We start from the raw sequence: 16,981 nt of genomic DNA, 5'->3' as shown, positions 1-16,981 counted from the left end.
GACATACTGAGACGCAGTTCTGCCTATTTGACGATGCCATTTTTTTCTAGCCCCTGACTTTCATGTTTCTATAACATATTAAGGTAAAGCGAAGACAAGCACTGCTGATAATATGTTTATCAAGACAAATATTCAAATATAAAATACATTTGATTCATGGTTATACTCAGCCTTTAGTAATAAAGAACTTAAGATTAAAGAAATACCTTTGCCCGACCGTAGCCCTTGCTTATGGAGACTATAATTTTCACACTGCGTCCATCTTTATGTCCATTTGCATCACCAGCATCATCTAGCAAAATATCTACCAAATTAAAAAAAAACACACACACGTACAAACACATAGACAATAGGGTCACATGAGCTCAGATTTCTCCATTGTCGTGGTCTTCTCTCTCAGAGTTAGTTTTATAACTTTCAATGGGAATATTTAGCCTGTCTGCTTCCCATTCTAGCCTCATTGATTTTAAAATCCTCAGCCTTCAAGAAGATGAATTACTGCGGTTGGGTTAAAATTTTCAATCTCAGATTTTATATCTGCTTACAAAGATCTTCACCCAAATGTTGGGCCATTGTCTTTAGATGAAGAAATAAGGGGTTTCCCTTTCTATTATACACTGATCTGAGTCTTATTCAGCTACCATTATAACTGTGACAAACTGAAAAGCAATCTGATTTTTCAATTCAATCTAAAATATCTAAGCTCAACTCTCATGTAATTTATGAATGTAAAGGTGCTGGAATTGACTGTCAACTGAAATTATTTTCAAGCATGTGGCATGTATCCAGGCACATCACTGCTTACCTTATATTTATAATTACTCTCATGTTATTGGATTTCAACCATGGCATACAAATACTTTCTTCCAGAAGTATATTAATTATCATTCTCCTGTACTCTTTATGTTTAAAGTTTCCAAACCAGAATAGTATTTCTAATAATCAGCTAGGAGATACAGAAGCATGATAAAGCTAGCTAACCTTTAAAACACCAGTCTTTAAATGTGATTAAAGATAACTTTCAAAATATATAATATGAGAATAATGTCAAATTTGGAGATTTGTTAAGGCAAACTATCCCAAATATGTGTTTTCCTTTGACAATGATATTTTTATAGAGCCGTATTTAATATGAAGGTAGAGCTCTGTGGACAAAGGGGATTCAGTTACGTGCCGGAGAGCACACGCGCCTGGTGACAGGAAGCATGAGCTGCTCTGATGGTGGTTTTAGAGAAACAAGGGCTGTGATTGTGACATCCAAGAAACAACAATTAAATGGTTTCTAAAAATGGAATGGTGTCATTATCTTAATAACTAGGAATATACGATTTTGCAAAGAAAGGAGTAAAACAACATTTAGAGTTTGAGGAATATGAAGATTTTTGCTAGAAATTTTTTAATCATTGAAGATTATCTCCCTTACTGGAATTTAATTATTTTACCAAATTAACATCCTTATAGTCTCTCACTTTGCCTAGCCCACTAAAAAATAAAGCACTTGCTTACATGTCATCTTAATTCTCTTGCTCTTTTTCTCAGAAGTTTACGGTGGCTTACTGGTAGCTGTTCACACCTAAATTTCTAATATTGCAATGACCAAATTAACTTTTTGGTACTTTGCTAAATGATTCACACATGTTGATAAATACTCAAAAGTATTTATTATGCATAAAATATATCAGAAACTGTGCTGGGGGTTGGAAATAAATACCAAGGTGAGAAGAAAAGTGAATTTTCACCTTTTGTATAGGATACATTCTCAACAAGATAATTTCATAATGTGTTAAGTGCAAGAAATAAACAGCATGGGGCCCTGAAATAGAGTAAGTGCAGAGACCCTGCTCTAGACAGGTTATCTTGGAGGGCTTCTTGGAGGAGGTGGTGTTTGAAGCTAAGACAAGGAGGCTCAGAAGTGCTATGCAAAAAAAGCTAGGTGTGTTCAAGGAACAGAGAGATATTTGGGATGGCAGTAGTGTGGAGACTAAGGGGACAGTGGGGAGCGTATGAAATGATATTGAAGTAAGGGCCCGATCATGCATGACCTTGTAGTCCATAATAAGGGCTTTAACCTTATTTCTGAGCCACTTGTCTTCTCGAGTTTGCCTTAGAAGATGTTACTTATTTTATGTCATGATTATTCTTAAAAACTATGCTTAAAATATGAAATGTCTCCTGACAGCAGTACAGTAAATACCCACCAACAAGTAAGTGACTGACTGCCTTTGTCTTTCATGTATGAAGCCACTTTAAAGCAAAATGAATAGCAGTTCAAAGTTCAGGGGCTGGATTCATCTAGACTTGGGTTCAAATATTAGCTCTGTGACTTACTCGTTGCATGATCTTCAGCAAATTATTATAATTACTTCCTTAAGTCTTGATTTCCTCATCTGTAAAATGGGGCTCAAGACGCATCTGCTTCCTAGGGTTACTGAAACCATAAACGGGGGTCTGACTGAGGTCCCAACCCTGGGCCGCAGAGCAGTACCAGTCCATGGCCTGTTAGGAACTGGGCTGCAAAACAGGAGGTGAGCGGCATGCAAATGAGCAGCAAAACTTTGCCCCCCTCCTGCCTGTCCTCATCTGCTCCTCACTCCAACCCGCCCGCCATGGAGAAATTGTTTTAGACGAAACCGGTTTCTGGTGCCAAAAAGGTAGGGGACCACTGGAAGAGAAAATGCTTTGAAAGCACTTTATCCCAGTGTTTAAGAAATTTAGCTATTCTATTAGTCCTTTCCTCCACTTGTTTATTCTAACCAGTTCCACTGAGAGCGGGATGAGCACATCACAACTCACTCCAGGTCTCCCCCTGTTCCCAGTATATGACAGGCTGATCACCCGAAGAAATAACTCAAGGAAAATTTAAAAAAAAAAACAGCAAGTGTGAGTTAAGGGTCCTCTTGGTTTGTTATGGAAAATTAGTTATGGCCTTCTGTAAACATTTCAAGGGAAGAACAAATAGGTCTCTCATTCTAGTTAACATAAAGTTTTGACCAAAAAAAGTTGTTTTTTTTTTTTCCCCAAACTTATGCCTATACTGGTTCTATGGAATCTGCGGTTATATTTCAGGAACTGGACTTTTGTCAATTATCCTCTCTCCGGCTTACTTCTTTCTTTTATAACATAATTCATGATGAACCTTAGAAAGTTTCTCTGTTAAAATGCCCCAGCATGAATGCACCTTTGATTTCCAATTTTGAAGTCACTAAGCAGAGTGAAAGCAATACAAAAGAACACAAAAATTGTAAATTTGATTTCTTTAATTTCATATTTAATCTTTATGAGTTCTAGTCGTTCCTAGACATGCTTTTTAGTTTCATTTTCCCATGGCTGTTCTTTCTAAATTACCTTCAGTACTAACCTTGCCTTTTTCTACCTTATCATATTTCCCTAGGATAAAACAAAATCATGTTAACAGGCAGTGAAGTCCTGCTATTAAGCCATCTGTAAGGTCCCATCCCTAGTCCCTCCCTACGCCCCGGGCCACAGACAGGCACTGACTGACATTAGGTGTGGATCCTACTTAACTTCCCTGTCAGGCTCACCACCAAGTCAACATATAAGATATTTCTCAGGATTCTCTGATTCTATGTATTTGAAGCTTTTGTTTTTTTTAAGCGCCTTTCAAAGAGTGTGGATGAACCTTAGAGACAATCCATACATTCAAGTTCTTACCATATTTCCATAGTTTTGTTTTACCTACTGATTTGTGAGTTCATTTGTTATGAACTCACTCTGTTTTTGTCTTGACAGCTAGTATTTGTTTTACAAGATGCTTATTCACAGGATTAATTTCCCCTCCCCAGCGCCCCCCTCCACCAAAATGTTATAAACATTGTTTCCCTGATTTTTAGGGAGTTCCTACTAGCTTTTTAAAAGATAAAAGCAAATAACATTTAGACCATTCATTTTACACTATGAAAGGCAGATCTAATAGTAGAATTTTTAAAATTCGGACACTTTAGGAGCAAGAGATGTGATTGATTAAAAATGGCATCTATATTATTAGCATGCTGTGTCTCTGGTTCTGTTCTTTATTTTTTATCATCATCTTCTGTATTTTCATGTAATTTAAGGCAGCTCATGGGCTTTCTCAGGTGAGTTACCCAGGAACATGTATATTATTGATTGTCAAGCGTCATCTGGTGGCTGTGCTTTGCAATTACCACAGATACTCATAAAACTTTCCTACACTAAATTTTATGTGTATAAAATAGCTCAATATCACAGGAGCAGTTATACTTTTATGAATTGTCCATCAGATATTGACACCATCATACCATATGGTTCTATTTGCAATTGAATAAAACTGTACCCTTGTTCCATTGTTAGTACTGCTGAATACAATAACAGGATCCAATGTATTCTTTTTTGTTTTGTTTGTTGAAAACTTAATAAATCTACAGACTAAGTGATTAGCATCATTATATTCTCTCTCGGCAACATCATGCAGGGGCATCTAGTCAAACTGTGGGATAGGTCCTGATGCACTTGTCAGTGGGCTCCGTACACTTAAAACACTATAAAATTGCATGGGGTTATTATTATTACATTTATGAGTACCAATGATCAACAAGTTTCTTTACCCTATTGCAATCACGGAGAAAATACTTCTCAAAAACTATATGAAAACCATATCTCTAAGTCTCTTCCTCTTTCCCAGGGAATGTGCTTTAAAAATGAGAATGATGTAGAATAAATTTATTAAAGAAAAATGGGACCATTTCAGAGAATTAGAGTGTTTACATTTTAAGAGGGTGTCAGTGAGAGTGGCGGGGAATGTTCTCCAAATTCCAGTGTCTGCACCCCCAACCCTCCCACATGCCTGGTAAGCCACAGGCATGCTTTGATTCAGGCAGGTGTATGCATACAATACCTGAGGTAACAGACTCTGTGATGTTCAGATTGTTTAGGGAAAGTCCCAGCGACTGCCGCGAAGACGAGGAGGAGGTGCTACTTGAAGACTCTGAGGGTGGCCGAGTGGGCTTAGCTGTGTTACCAGTTTCTGCCTTCAACCGGTCATTTTCAGCCTTCAGTATTTCAATTTCATTCTTTTGTGAAGATGGAAAACATGAAGAAAAATTGAACAGGTTTGACTGAGAAAATGGTATCACTTCTTTTACCTGAGTTTGTTTATTACTAAATAAAACATGTGGTGATATGTAAAATAAACAAATAGAATTCATAAAAACAGATTTCCTCCCAAAGAAGAAAAAGTAAATCTTTGCTCTGTCTCTCCCATACATATATTCATGTATTCACAAATATAAACACACTAACCAATACAATTTTAATAATTATTTCTTGAATATATCAGATATTTGAGGAGTTTTCTAGGATATGGCCTCATTGGAATTAAGAATACTATAATTAAAGGCTTCAGAACATTTCTCATTTTAGAAGTATTGTTGAAATCTCCTAGCAAAAAATGACATTTTTAATACTCTGAATTTATGGAGAGTTGAAACTCGGAGCAGAACAATGCAAATAAAGTGATTTCAAATTACTTTAGAATCCTAGCTAACACCTGAAAACGTTTTTGTCCCTTCAAAATGGGGCATTAAGCTCTTTAGTACAACAAAACCATTTTGATGAATATATACAGTGGCAGATGATTCTGCTCAGCAATGAGCTTTTCTTACTTCAGTCATCTGTGGTGCCAAGTGATTACTGGGTTACAATAATAAAATAAAAACTTAGTCTGAGCACAGACTGGTTCTGAATTTAGCCTTCAGAGGCTTCCAAAAAAATACAAAGGCTTTACATTTACAGATGGCATTCAACATCACTTTACTTTCATAGTGGGAAGGCTTGAGTTATATTTCTGTAGTTTCTTCATTACTTTTGTTTTTCAACAGAAAATAGGTAAAGGTATTTGAAAGTCAGATTTCAAAACAACAATGACAGAAATCCAACCTAAAGGTAAATCATGGAAAAGTGAAGAAGCAAGGATTGTAACTGTCTCTCTAAAAACAGCTGTCACATAAATCCAATCACAAGCATAAGTGTCTTGAACGGTCTTTGTGCGCAGCTGGCCAGTTTGTACTCCCGCTTCCAACACCCAAGATTTCTCCACTTGGTTTTAAGAAACAAGTTGCAAAGACTGAATAAACAGAGTATACTTCCAAAGAAGGTTGACAGTGAGATTTGTTTTTGTGATAACTAAGAGGGCAAAATGAGCAGCGTTTTAATCTCTCCAGGTTGCTCCTACAGTGGGTGTCAGCACTGACCTGCATGCGGTTCATGGCTTCCCTGATCTGATCCAGGTGATGAGCTGAGCTGAGGGCCTCTAGCCGGATATCTGTTAATTTTAATTCCTTTTCTCTGAGCTCACTCTTCAGCTGCAGAATTATCTCTGCCTCAGCCTCGGTGCATTCGCAGATCCTAAAAAAGGGAACAAACACAGTATCAGTGGCTGCGGGAAGCCAGAGGATTAGGAAAAGTAATGCTTCTTTTAAAGGCTGAACTGTAATATTATCTAGCATGTACAGAAATTATTTGCTGCTGGCAAAACCTAGAGAAAAGAAGAGAGTTTTACCAACAGTAATACATTCACAGATTCAAAACGGAATAGTAACTATCTTTTTCCCTTAACCTTTTCTTCCTATTTTCTGAAGTCTGAAACAGTCTATTATTAGTGTATATAAAGTGATCTTCAAAATTCCCTTGTTGCTGATATTTATGGGGCTAAAGAGTTATAGCGATATTACATTTTTAATGCTACCATTTTCCAAGGGACTTAAATCTCTATCTGCAATGTATGAAATATTCTTTTTAAAGCAGTTATTATATCCTTAAAATATTGATTTCTCATTTTATAAAACTATGCAAAGAATAACCTTATTTGCCACAATACCAGCTTTAAGGTACCATGAAAATGCAATGTAAATATTGTAGAAAATAAATCGTAGAAATTAGTTCTGAACATTTAAATAATGGATGAGTGTTACATAATCCTCCTGCTGGGCTCAGCTGATTCAGGGAATCACAGTTAATAAAGCCAAATCACAGATTTCAATCCATAAAAGCAGGCTAGGTGAGGGCTATTTAAAGTCATATACATTACATCCTTATTGTTGATTTTGTGTGTGTGTGTGGTGGTTCTTGTTGTTGCTTTGTGGACAGCTTTGTAGGAAATATTGTCAAAAGAATTTGTTTTATAACTAATATCATTTCCATTTAAAATGTGAGGAATAGGTTGTTGGTCACAAAATGTTAGTGCTATGTTCCTCCTTCCTGTGCAAGTTATGAAATTTCATAGGATGTACAAGTGTCTTCAATGGTCCTTAGTGGCCCTGTTTGATATGACAGTTCTAAGCTAGTCATTGTCATGGGCATACAAGGAAATCTGATTTAAATAGTACATAAAACAAAGAGACTCATCAGAGCACACATTTCTACATTTTAAACGCGGTGTTCTTTCCTGTAACCTCAAAGAGTGGGCGACAATGAAAGTGCTATGCCACATTATCTAACACAATTAAAGAAAATGGATTGCAGTGTGGCTTTCGGAAACTAAATTTTCCTTCAAAAACAGAAAGACAAAGGAAGCTTTTATTGTTGAAATGCATGCGAGTGATTTTAGAAAAAGCAAAAGCGAACACTGCCTAGGTTAGAACCTGGGTCTTTGCAGTTCTCATGCATCACACTCCATTTTACCGGGATCTATGCTTGTAGATCACAGGGCCATTTTGCCGTTTCTTTGGTGGCCAGACAAGGGGTGACCTGCATTTAATGCACAGTTAGACAGACACATGGACAAATGCAAGTGAACAGAAGTGAGAATAATAACTTAGAAAAGTGGAGAATGAGATCAAGAGACACTCAAATTCTAACATAAGAAAAAAGCTAAACAAATGCTGGCATTCTAAGGAAGGTCTGAAAATGGCTGGTATGGAGACCATCTGGCAGTACGACCTGATGACCTTTAACACAAGCGTGGGCTCGGCCTGAGGTCGTATTTGAGAAGCGCTTCAGTGTTCTGCAGAGCGAGGGACTTACGCGGAGGCCGACTGCGAGGGCTTCAGGGCCCCGGACCCGCAGTCGCCAGCGTTGTGGGGCAGCTTGGGGGAGGCGGGAAGGGATGAATCGGTGAGCTCCTCAATGTCCGAATGTGAGGAAGGAGGCTTGGTGGACTTTTTCTTCCCAAAGGCTTGTTTGAAGGAGCTTCTCAGCTGAAAAAAGGATAGAAATTACCTTTCTTGTCTATTGCCCTGGGAGGGTTTTGCTTTGGGGCGTTAGTTTGCAGGTGCCATCCTAGCCACTGCCTGCGGTCAGTACGGAGAAGCAGGGTATTAACAGTTGCAGCCCGGTATCTCTCAAAAAAGTGATACCGTGTTTTGTGTTTTTGTTTTATTCTTGTATTAATCCAGCACAGCGCAAACATGGGAGGCTTTTGAATAGAGCAGGGTCAAGGGCACGGCTATCGGCGCACTCATTTAAAACTAAGTACCTTGAAGGGATTTTATTCCCAATGCTTCTCTCTCTTCAAGGCAATTTGTTTTAAATGGCCACTTTAGCACTACAATCAAGTCATGTCCTGCCGACAGTATAAACTTAAAAAGCAAAATTAAATCAAATTCACCTAACACTTCATTAACTGTGGTTTTCTATTCAAATTTTCAATCCCCATACTATTCAAAACCAGAATCGGTATCCCCTACAGCTCTCTTCAGAAAATGGTTTTACTTCTCTTAAAAATTTGAGATTAAAATGAAAAGACACAAAGAAAAGACATACAAGGTAATCTTCTTTTAAAAGGTATAAAAGCCTACTGCCAAAATAAATAGCATTCATGCCAAGGTAGGGTATTTTTTAGAGACGCATGCCAAATTGTCCACGGTTTATATTCACCTCACTTCCTCTAGAGTTCACCTTGCAGAAACATGAAAGAGTGTGTGATTACAAATCAAGGGAATGAAGGCTGATCAGTATTTTAAAATATTACCTGCATAAACATTTTTTAAAACAAAAAAGATACTTCTTTCACTCTTTATAAAAGGCACTCCGATAAAATCCTCTGACAGCTATGTTTTGCTTTGGATTTGATCAACAGCAGTACTTATTTAAAAGCTACCTTTCTGTCACAGCATAGAAGGAAATTCTTTATTGTTTTTAAACATTTTTGCATCTTCCCCTCAGTTTTTTAGCAATTGCTTACTATTACCGTAAGTAATATCTGTAGCAAACTTCAAGGATAGTTTTCTTAAAGTGCACTTCTATATTCCTGCTATATTCTCTTAGTAAAGAACAATAAAGCAGACATGAACATAGTTGATGTCGTATGAGGTGATACTTTATCCGCACGATAAGCCCTGTTGATGTGAGGGGTGGAGAGAGTCAAGGTCTCCTTTCTCCCCATGACCAACTCTGTTTCTTCTCTTCCTCCATCGCCACCATCATGACTATCCCCTCCGCACCATCATCATCAACACATCATCATCATCATCACCAGCATCATCGACATCACCATCATCATCATTACCCTCAGTCACCATCTTTCACCTGCAATACTCTAAATTATCTATTTACAGATGTTATTTTTCTTTACAACAACTCTACAGAGTGAGTATTAGTTATTCTATTTTTACAGATGAGAAACTTTGGGTCCTGCAAAAGGTGAAGTAATCAGCCCAAGATCCGAATCCTAAGTGGCAGATCTAGGATTCAAACCAAAGTTCAGCCCCAACTTTAAAGCACGCTCGTCAGCACCATGCCCCCCTGATTGTGGCGAGGAACGCAGCATCCGAGGTGCAGTCACTTGAATGAGACTCTCTGTAAACTGCCGCACATCTCTAAAGCCCCAAAGGAAAGAGCCTGACTCACTGTGCAGTAATGAGCTGCAGAATTACATGAATGAGGCTGGCTTACCCAGTTTTTCTTTTTCTTTTTCTTGGAGTCAGCATCATTACCACTGCCAATGCTGGAATGGCTTGTGGCACTGTTGATACTAGAAACGCTTTCAGAGGAATGCTGTCTTCTGATGCGGAGATCTAGCAAGAGACAGGATCGCATTTGCTCATAAAGACTGAAATTCTGAACAAATAAGAATCTGGGTATCCAAGAGGAAGTCTGCTAATAAAAGTCAACATGGCTTTTAAGATCATCTCAATGCAATTTGGTTTAGTAACTTTAAGACAGGACAATCATATTTGCTTTAATTAACTTGGTTATGTGCATTAAAATTCAATGGAAATCTCATGTAAGTCTGTAGCACCGGTGGTTCAATGAGTTCTGAGTTTTGTCCAAAAATAAAATGCTTTGGTAGTGATTCTACTAAATACCTGAATCAGACTTTGCTTCCAAATTGATTTATTTCAAATGATTAGTCCCATGGATGAAATGGAAACTCATCAGAGCATGGGAATTAATTGTGTCTTTTTAATATTTGTACTTTAAATAAAGTTACTGAAGCCAAATATGTTAACTTTCCATTTCATAGAATCAAACCATGTTAGAGCCAAAACAAACCTTGGCAGTCACCTAAGCACTCTGTGTCACAGATGAGGAATTGAAGTGCAGAGAGGTTAGGTAATTTCATCAAGGTCAAAGAGGCAAGAGGGGAAGAACTTCGAAAGTGAGAAAGTATGGGTAGATTTTGTTTGTGAATTTAACAGAAAACATTCCATCATACCCCTAAGTCCTGTTGTTGACCTAGAGCAATAATAATAGCAACAATAACAGCAGGCAATATTAAGCTAGCTTTTACTCTGTGCTTACTGTGCTGCAAAACATCTAATTTTAATCTTTAAGTAAACCACTGAAATGAGTTTAATCACCAAATGTAATTTTCCCATAGTCCCTTAGCTGAAAACCAGTGAAGCCAACCAGAGATTGGACTGACTCCAATGTCTCCTATGCTAATGGCCATGTATATGACCTTTCTATGTTTTTAAAAACCATGTGGTGCTTCTTGAGATACATATTTTGAAGAGGAGAGCATTTTATATTTAATAACCTTTTGAAGACATAGATTTCATACAACCAGCTTATTAGTTTTATTTATAGTTCTTAAGAATAAAATTGAAATTAAAATTGTATGTACCTATGGTGAACTGATATGAAGTGTTAGTGGAGATACTAAAAGTTTATAAAATTATTTTTAAGGTCAAATCTGTTTTTAGGCTACTTATATTACCATACTTAATTGGCATTAATGAAGACTAGTCAAGCAAAAATTGCAGTGGAATTTATAAGATATTGGATATTATTATATGGCTTTCAAAACGCCTCCATAGAAATCATAGTAAAAAATCAAATCTTTCCAGTTGACTGATTTATTCATCAGTAAAATGACCCATGCCAATGAAACTGTAAGTGGTTACTTTCAAAACATAATAAATGAGTTTGTTTGTGGGTATATATTTATACATATCTCTATCCTTACAGTCATACACATACATACCAATAAGCACTTTAATTTTTCCATGAAGGTAATAACATGCTGACAAATTTTATAGGAGAGAAAAACTAGAGCTCTTTTTCAGAATCCCTAGAGTATGGTGTCTTAAAAGTATTTTTAAAAATAATGATAACGGCCTTGGCTGGTGTAGCTTAGTTGATTGGTCATTACCCTGAAAACTGAAAGGTCACCTTTTTGATTCTTGGTTGGGGCACATGCCTGGTTTGCAGGTTTGGTATCCAGTCGGAATGTGTATAAGAGGCAACTGATTGATGTTTCCCTCTCACATCCATGTTTCTCTCCCTCTCTTTTTCCCTCCCTTGCCCCCCACCCCTGAATTAATGAAAGAAAAAATAATGATATTTACTGTTTTTTGCATGCGAAAAATATCATCAATGCCAAAAGCTGAATCAAGGTATATGTATGTGCTGTTTTGATTCAACAATGTGGACACAGTATCTCTTAATCAACTAATATGGAAGTTATATGAGTAATCAATAGAAAAATGTTTGTAGGTATTTATTCGCATTGTAAATTTATGCTGTGGTTGGCTATAAGCTTTTCTGAATAAGATGTAGTTTTGCTAGTGTTTCCCTAATAACTGACTTTCACAAATAGAGCATATGTAGTAAGCATTAACATATGCCATATTATTACATCCAGATAATAAATTCCATTTGGCTTTGATTAATCCCCAATTTTAAAAAGATAGGCAAATTCTTGTGATCATCATTTAAAAGTAGTCTTTTGAGGTATTATGTTTAACTATGACTCTATTTCTAATAAAGTTTGGCAGCGGCATAATTTCAACAATCTTAGAAGGAAGGTAATGCACTTTACATTTCTCTAATAATTCTTTTATGGTGCTTTAAGTATTTGATTCAGGACATGGAACATCATAGAGCTAGGTAAAGAACGGTCAACCAAATGAAATCAAGAATCAGAATAAGTGGGTATTTCAGGTATGAATGTGCTCCTGCATTCATGCTCCGCTTCCCACCCTTTGCAGCACCATCGCCCCAGTTCAGACGACCTCCCTAACTGCCTTGCTCTACAGCAACCATAGCTGTCCAACTTGTTCACCCTCACACCATTCTACAAACAGTAGCTAGGAAATCTTTTTAAAAGAAAAATTTCATCCCCCCTCTCTTGCTTAAGACTTTTCAACAGAGTCTCATTTTAATGGAAACAAAAACCATTTCAAACCCTACTTATAGCTGAAATATCCCTCCATAATTTGGTCAGTATGTATCTCTCCCACCTGGTTCTGTTTATTTTACCTCTGCTCATTCCCTTCCTTGTGTAAGTTTCACAAAGGCACTAATCTATTTTCTGTCTCAAGACCCTTCTTGAATGTTCGTCTCTTGATATTTATTGTACAGTATCACTTGGTACAATTCTTTTCCTTGGATCCCCCCTTAAACATTGCTGCCTTGGTAAGGCCTTCCTGACTATGTCCCCTCTATCGAGCAGGTTCCCTGGGGCCCTCACTCTCTGTGACACTTACTCTCATCTATTTTAAGACCTATAACTACTTGGGTATGCACATTCTGCTACACCAATGATTGCAACAATTTTTTATCTTCTGTTCTCCTACAGACTACAAACTGATGGAAACAAAGACTATGCCTATATTGTTTACCATTTTACATTCGGCCTTATATAGAGTGTGTCGCATGTGGTAGGTGATCGATAGTACTTGTTGAATAAATTTATTCTTATTAGTCATTCAATACAACTATGTTTGCCGAATACTCTTAAAAATTATTTACTGTTGCCTGTGACTTAATACGTGTTTTGTCACATTGCACTTGGTATATCTTAAGGAAAAACTATTCCATGTTTATGCACAGAGGTAGTAGCTTAAGCAACAGCAGCTTTCAAAAAATATAAATAAAATTTTCCATTGCCTTTACCTTTCAGCCTTATAGCATTTTTGTTATAAAGTTATAATTGTTATATATAATATATATTACTTTTTAAAAAATGGATTGTGAGCCATCAAATACACAGTCTTTCTTTTTATGTACCTTTGTACCTCAAGATCAAATTGAGTGCCTGGTACATAGCAGATGCTCCAATAATGTTTGTGAATAAATAAATTTATTCTATTATAGACTGCTATTATTTATCAAGGCTTGTAAATAAATGTGATGCACAAATATGGAGAACATATAAAGTTAATGTAACTTTATATCTGCTATGTAATTTTGCTATAGCTTGATCTGTCTATAAAAGTGCTGCCTTACTCCAAATACATATCTTAAGATTACATGTTAAAAATTTACCTGACATAAAGGTTTTTAAGGTCTCAAAAACCAAATTTGAATATTATTTAAGAATACAAATTTATAGCCTATACAATCATCTTAATAACCTAAGGGAAGATACAGAATAAATCTAATTGACTGTTTAATTTGTCCATGCTATCTCAATGGTCAATACAGTAAATGACAGTTTGTGTTCACTACATTAAATACTGAGTTTTAATATTATAGAAACACAATCTAAATATCCTATATATAATCAACCCCTTATAATTATTTGTTTTTGTTAGTTTTAAATCTTATAAAATTATTTTAATCTTTCTTGTCCAATTTATAAATTAACTGTTATAATTTTGTTTGCTTTAGGAACCCCTCCCACATTTCTGAGCAAAGGAATTCCTATTTTTTTAATTTCAGTAGATACATTAAGCTTCCTGTTGCCTAAGAAAAAGGAAATCTTCCAGAAAGTTTTACTTCAGTGATTGGCACTGTGTTAAAGGAAGGATTAAGCATTTTTAAATCCCTTCTGGACCTATTTACAACATAAAGATTTAGAACATAAGCTGTTTTATTATAGCTCTAAGATAAGCTTTAAATATGCAGTAATTTTCCATGCAGCATATAAGTCAACTCCCCCACATGGAAAGTTGCTAAATTCTTAACAGAAGTAGCCCCTAGAGAACTAGTTTGCCTTTCAATTTAAGTATGTCTCACTTTACAAATTGTTTTCCTAAAATTTAAATTAAAATACTTTAAATTATATTATTGTTTTCTATAAAATTTGAATAACCCCCTTTCATAGGCAATGTATCATCATAGCCACTACAATTAAAAAAACAAACCACCCTACCATAGGTCAAGAAAGACAGAACATTAAACAAATTAAGGCACCAAAGTATAATGCAAATTTTGACAGGGGAAGTACAGTTATTCCCAGAAATACATCACAGGAGTATCTCATCCAGCTTAAGGGTCAAGGAGGCACATTTAGGTTGATTCTTGCAACATCTCACAAAGTTTTTATGCTGAACAAACAGGATAGAAAGTTCCAAGCAGAATAAACAGGATATATAAAAAACTTTCAGAGAATTGGAAGACATACTGGGTAGCTGAAATGTAAAATAAGCAACATGGGAAAAAAAGATATAAGGTCTACTACAGTGTCTAGCACATGTAACTAGTAACCAATAAATTTTCTGAATAAATGAAGCTGACAAGAGAGATTATGTCTGGTTAACAAGTTTGTATTTCATCCTAAAGGTAATATGGGATACTTGTATGTGTATGTGTGTGTGCGTTGGACAATTTCTCTAGTCTCACTGTGAAGAATGAGGTAAAGCAGTGTAAGATGAAGGGCAGGATGGCTATCGGCATTTCTGGTCATAGTTCAGGGAAGAGGTGAGAGATGTGTATAGTAAGATCAGAGAAAAGGGAACAGATGCAACAGATATTTAAAGGGTAGAATCAACAGAACTTGGCAATTTACTGAGTGAGGAGAGAGGATTTATAAATGACATGTAGATTTCTGTCTATAAGAAAGGTGCCATTTACTGAGGCAAGGAACACGGAAGGCACAGTAGATCTGAGAGGAAAGATGATAATTTCCAATTTGGAGATGTTGAGTTAAAGGTGACACATGAACAGTCCAAGATAACCAAATGGAGTTCCCTCATTGACAGCTGTATGTGCAGACCTGTAACTCAAGACATGAGCCGAGACTGAAGAAATAGATCTAACAGTTGTCAACACTTAGAAGATAGCTAAAGCTGGAACACTAGATGAGTTTGTATAAAACGTTAGATAAGAGGAACAGAATTGTAATGTAAAAAATCATAATGGAAGAGAGCTTAGGACTGTGGGGTCCTGAGAAATGTCAACGCTTAACAAATGGATATGAATGACTGAGTGTACAAAAGAAACTTTGAAAGAGATTTAAAGAAGCAGAAGAAAAGCTAAGAATGTGGATGTCATGAACATTAGAAAAAAAATGAGTTTTTCAAGTACAAAGATATGGCGTTAGTATTAAATGTTATTAACATGTTAAATGCAGTAAGAATTTTAAACGTTTTACTGGATTTAATGTTGTGTAAGTCATTATTGATCCTGAAGGGAAGAGTTTAGGTGGAGTGGTGGGAAGAAGCAACACTCCAGTGGTCTGAAGTATGATTGGCTGCTGAAGACCTTGAAAAGTTCCATAAAAACTTCCCAGGATTCATCTGGAAATGGGAAGAGAGGTTACAGGCATTCAGAATTTAGGAAAGCAGTTTTAAACTGGTAAAGAAGTGAGCATACTGAATGCTCCTGAAAAGAGTTGGAACATGAGTAAGTAGAACTGTAAAGAAAAAAAAACAAGACATTAATATTCGGCATTTTCTTCAGGGGGAAACTAAGGGGTAGGGGTGGTGGCAGAGAAAATTATTTTATCATTGTTTAGGATTGTTAACGCATAGCAATGATGAAAAGCAGACCAACTTTTAGTCCATTTTCTCATTGTTTTAAAAGTCTCTACAAGAAGTATACCATTTTACAGCTCTCGCCCCTACGATGAGTCCTCATATCCATTGCTTTGTATTTTGGTTTTTGATGTGTTTTTTTTTATAGAAATCTAGATTCTTATACTCCTTATCGAGGTTGTTTTTTGCTTGATGTCAGATATGAATGTATTTACCAACCACTCATCCCTACCTTTACAAAGTCAAGTGAAGAGAAATGTGTCTATAACTATAGAAGCAAATTCCTTAAGGTCAATTTAAAAAAATCATTTGATAATGAAAGCACCGTTCTTAAATTCTGAGATTCTGACTTAATTAATACCTAATTACACATCACTAAGTAAAAGCAGCTTTTCTCCAATCAGTAGATAAAGTAGGTGACTAATGTATTGGATGCAAAATGGCAGTATTTCTAAGCGTACCTTTGGGAGGGTGATCGGGGCCATTCAGCGCTCCCTGAATGGCTGCCTGGGCAGCAGAGTTCTGGGCCTTCAGCATTTCAATGGTTTCTCTGAGTTCTATGAGTTCAGACTCCTGTGAAACAAACAATTTAGAAATGTTAATACCTAGAGAGAAAAGATAACCATCCCTGTTTTTCAAAATTCACTGTCAAATGGGTTTCATTTTCTGTAGTGCTAACGTCTGGGGAGATTTGGATATTTGGCTGATCTTGTCAAGCTGTATCTAGCAACTTCTTACTTAGTCAAATGTAAAGGAGAATTAAAATTTTTTCTTGGTTATTTTCTTATAAATATTATTTGAATAGGCCTTATTCTTTTCAAAGGGTGACACCCAGAGCTGGCCAGTACAATGTAAAACATGAT

General features: G+C 36.3%; 1 protein-coding gene across 2 annotated transcripts in view; it reads right to left on the bottom strand.

The window, feature by feature from the left end:
• Nucleotides 1-16,981, bottom strand: part of NAV3 (neuron navigator 3) — a 324,575-nt gene that overhangs the window by 28,896 nt on the left and 278,698 nt on the right. Inside the window, exons 24-30 of one of the 2 annotated variants that reach the window (XM_054580143.1) lie at nucleotides 16,580-16,691; nucleotides 9,868-9,989; nucleotides 8,851-8,871; nucleotides 7,999-8,171; nucleotides 6,228-6,381; nucleotides 4,874-5,048; nucleotides 207-304 (exon numbers count right to left, since the gene is read on the bottom strand). In XM_054580143.1, the coding sequence (XP_054436118.1) occupies nucleotides 207-304; nucleotides 4,874-5,048; nucleotides 6,228-6,381; nucleotides 7,999-8,171; nucleotides 8,851-8,871; nucleotides 9,868-9,989; nucleotides 16,580-16,691 (855 nt within the window). The remainder of the gene's footprint in view (nucleotides 1-206; nucleotides 305-4,873; nucleotides 5,049-6,227; nucleotides 6,382-7,998; nucleotides 8,172-8,850; nucleotides 8,872-9,867; nucleotides 9,990-16,579; nucleotides 16,692-16,981) is intronic. The other variant, XM_054580145.1, reaches the window with a different exon arrangement.

The sequence above is a fragment of the Pteronotus mesoamericanus genome, unplaced genomic scaffold (assembly GCF_021234165.1).
Source record: "Pteronotus mesoamericanus isolate MK-2021 breed Mesoamerican mustached bat unplaced genomic scaffold, CSHL_Meso_final contig_56, whole genome shotgun sequence".
Lineage (NCBI taxonomy): Eukaryota > Metazoa > Chordata > Mammalia > Chiroptera > Mormoopidae > Pteronotus > Pteronotus mesoamericanus.
Note: the sequence above shows the minus strand (reverse complement) of the source record. Positions and strands in the feature narration are given on the sequence as shown.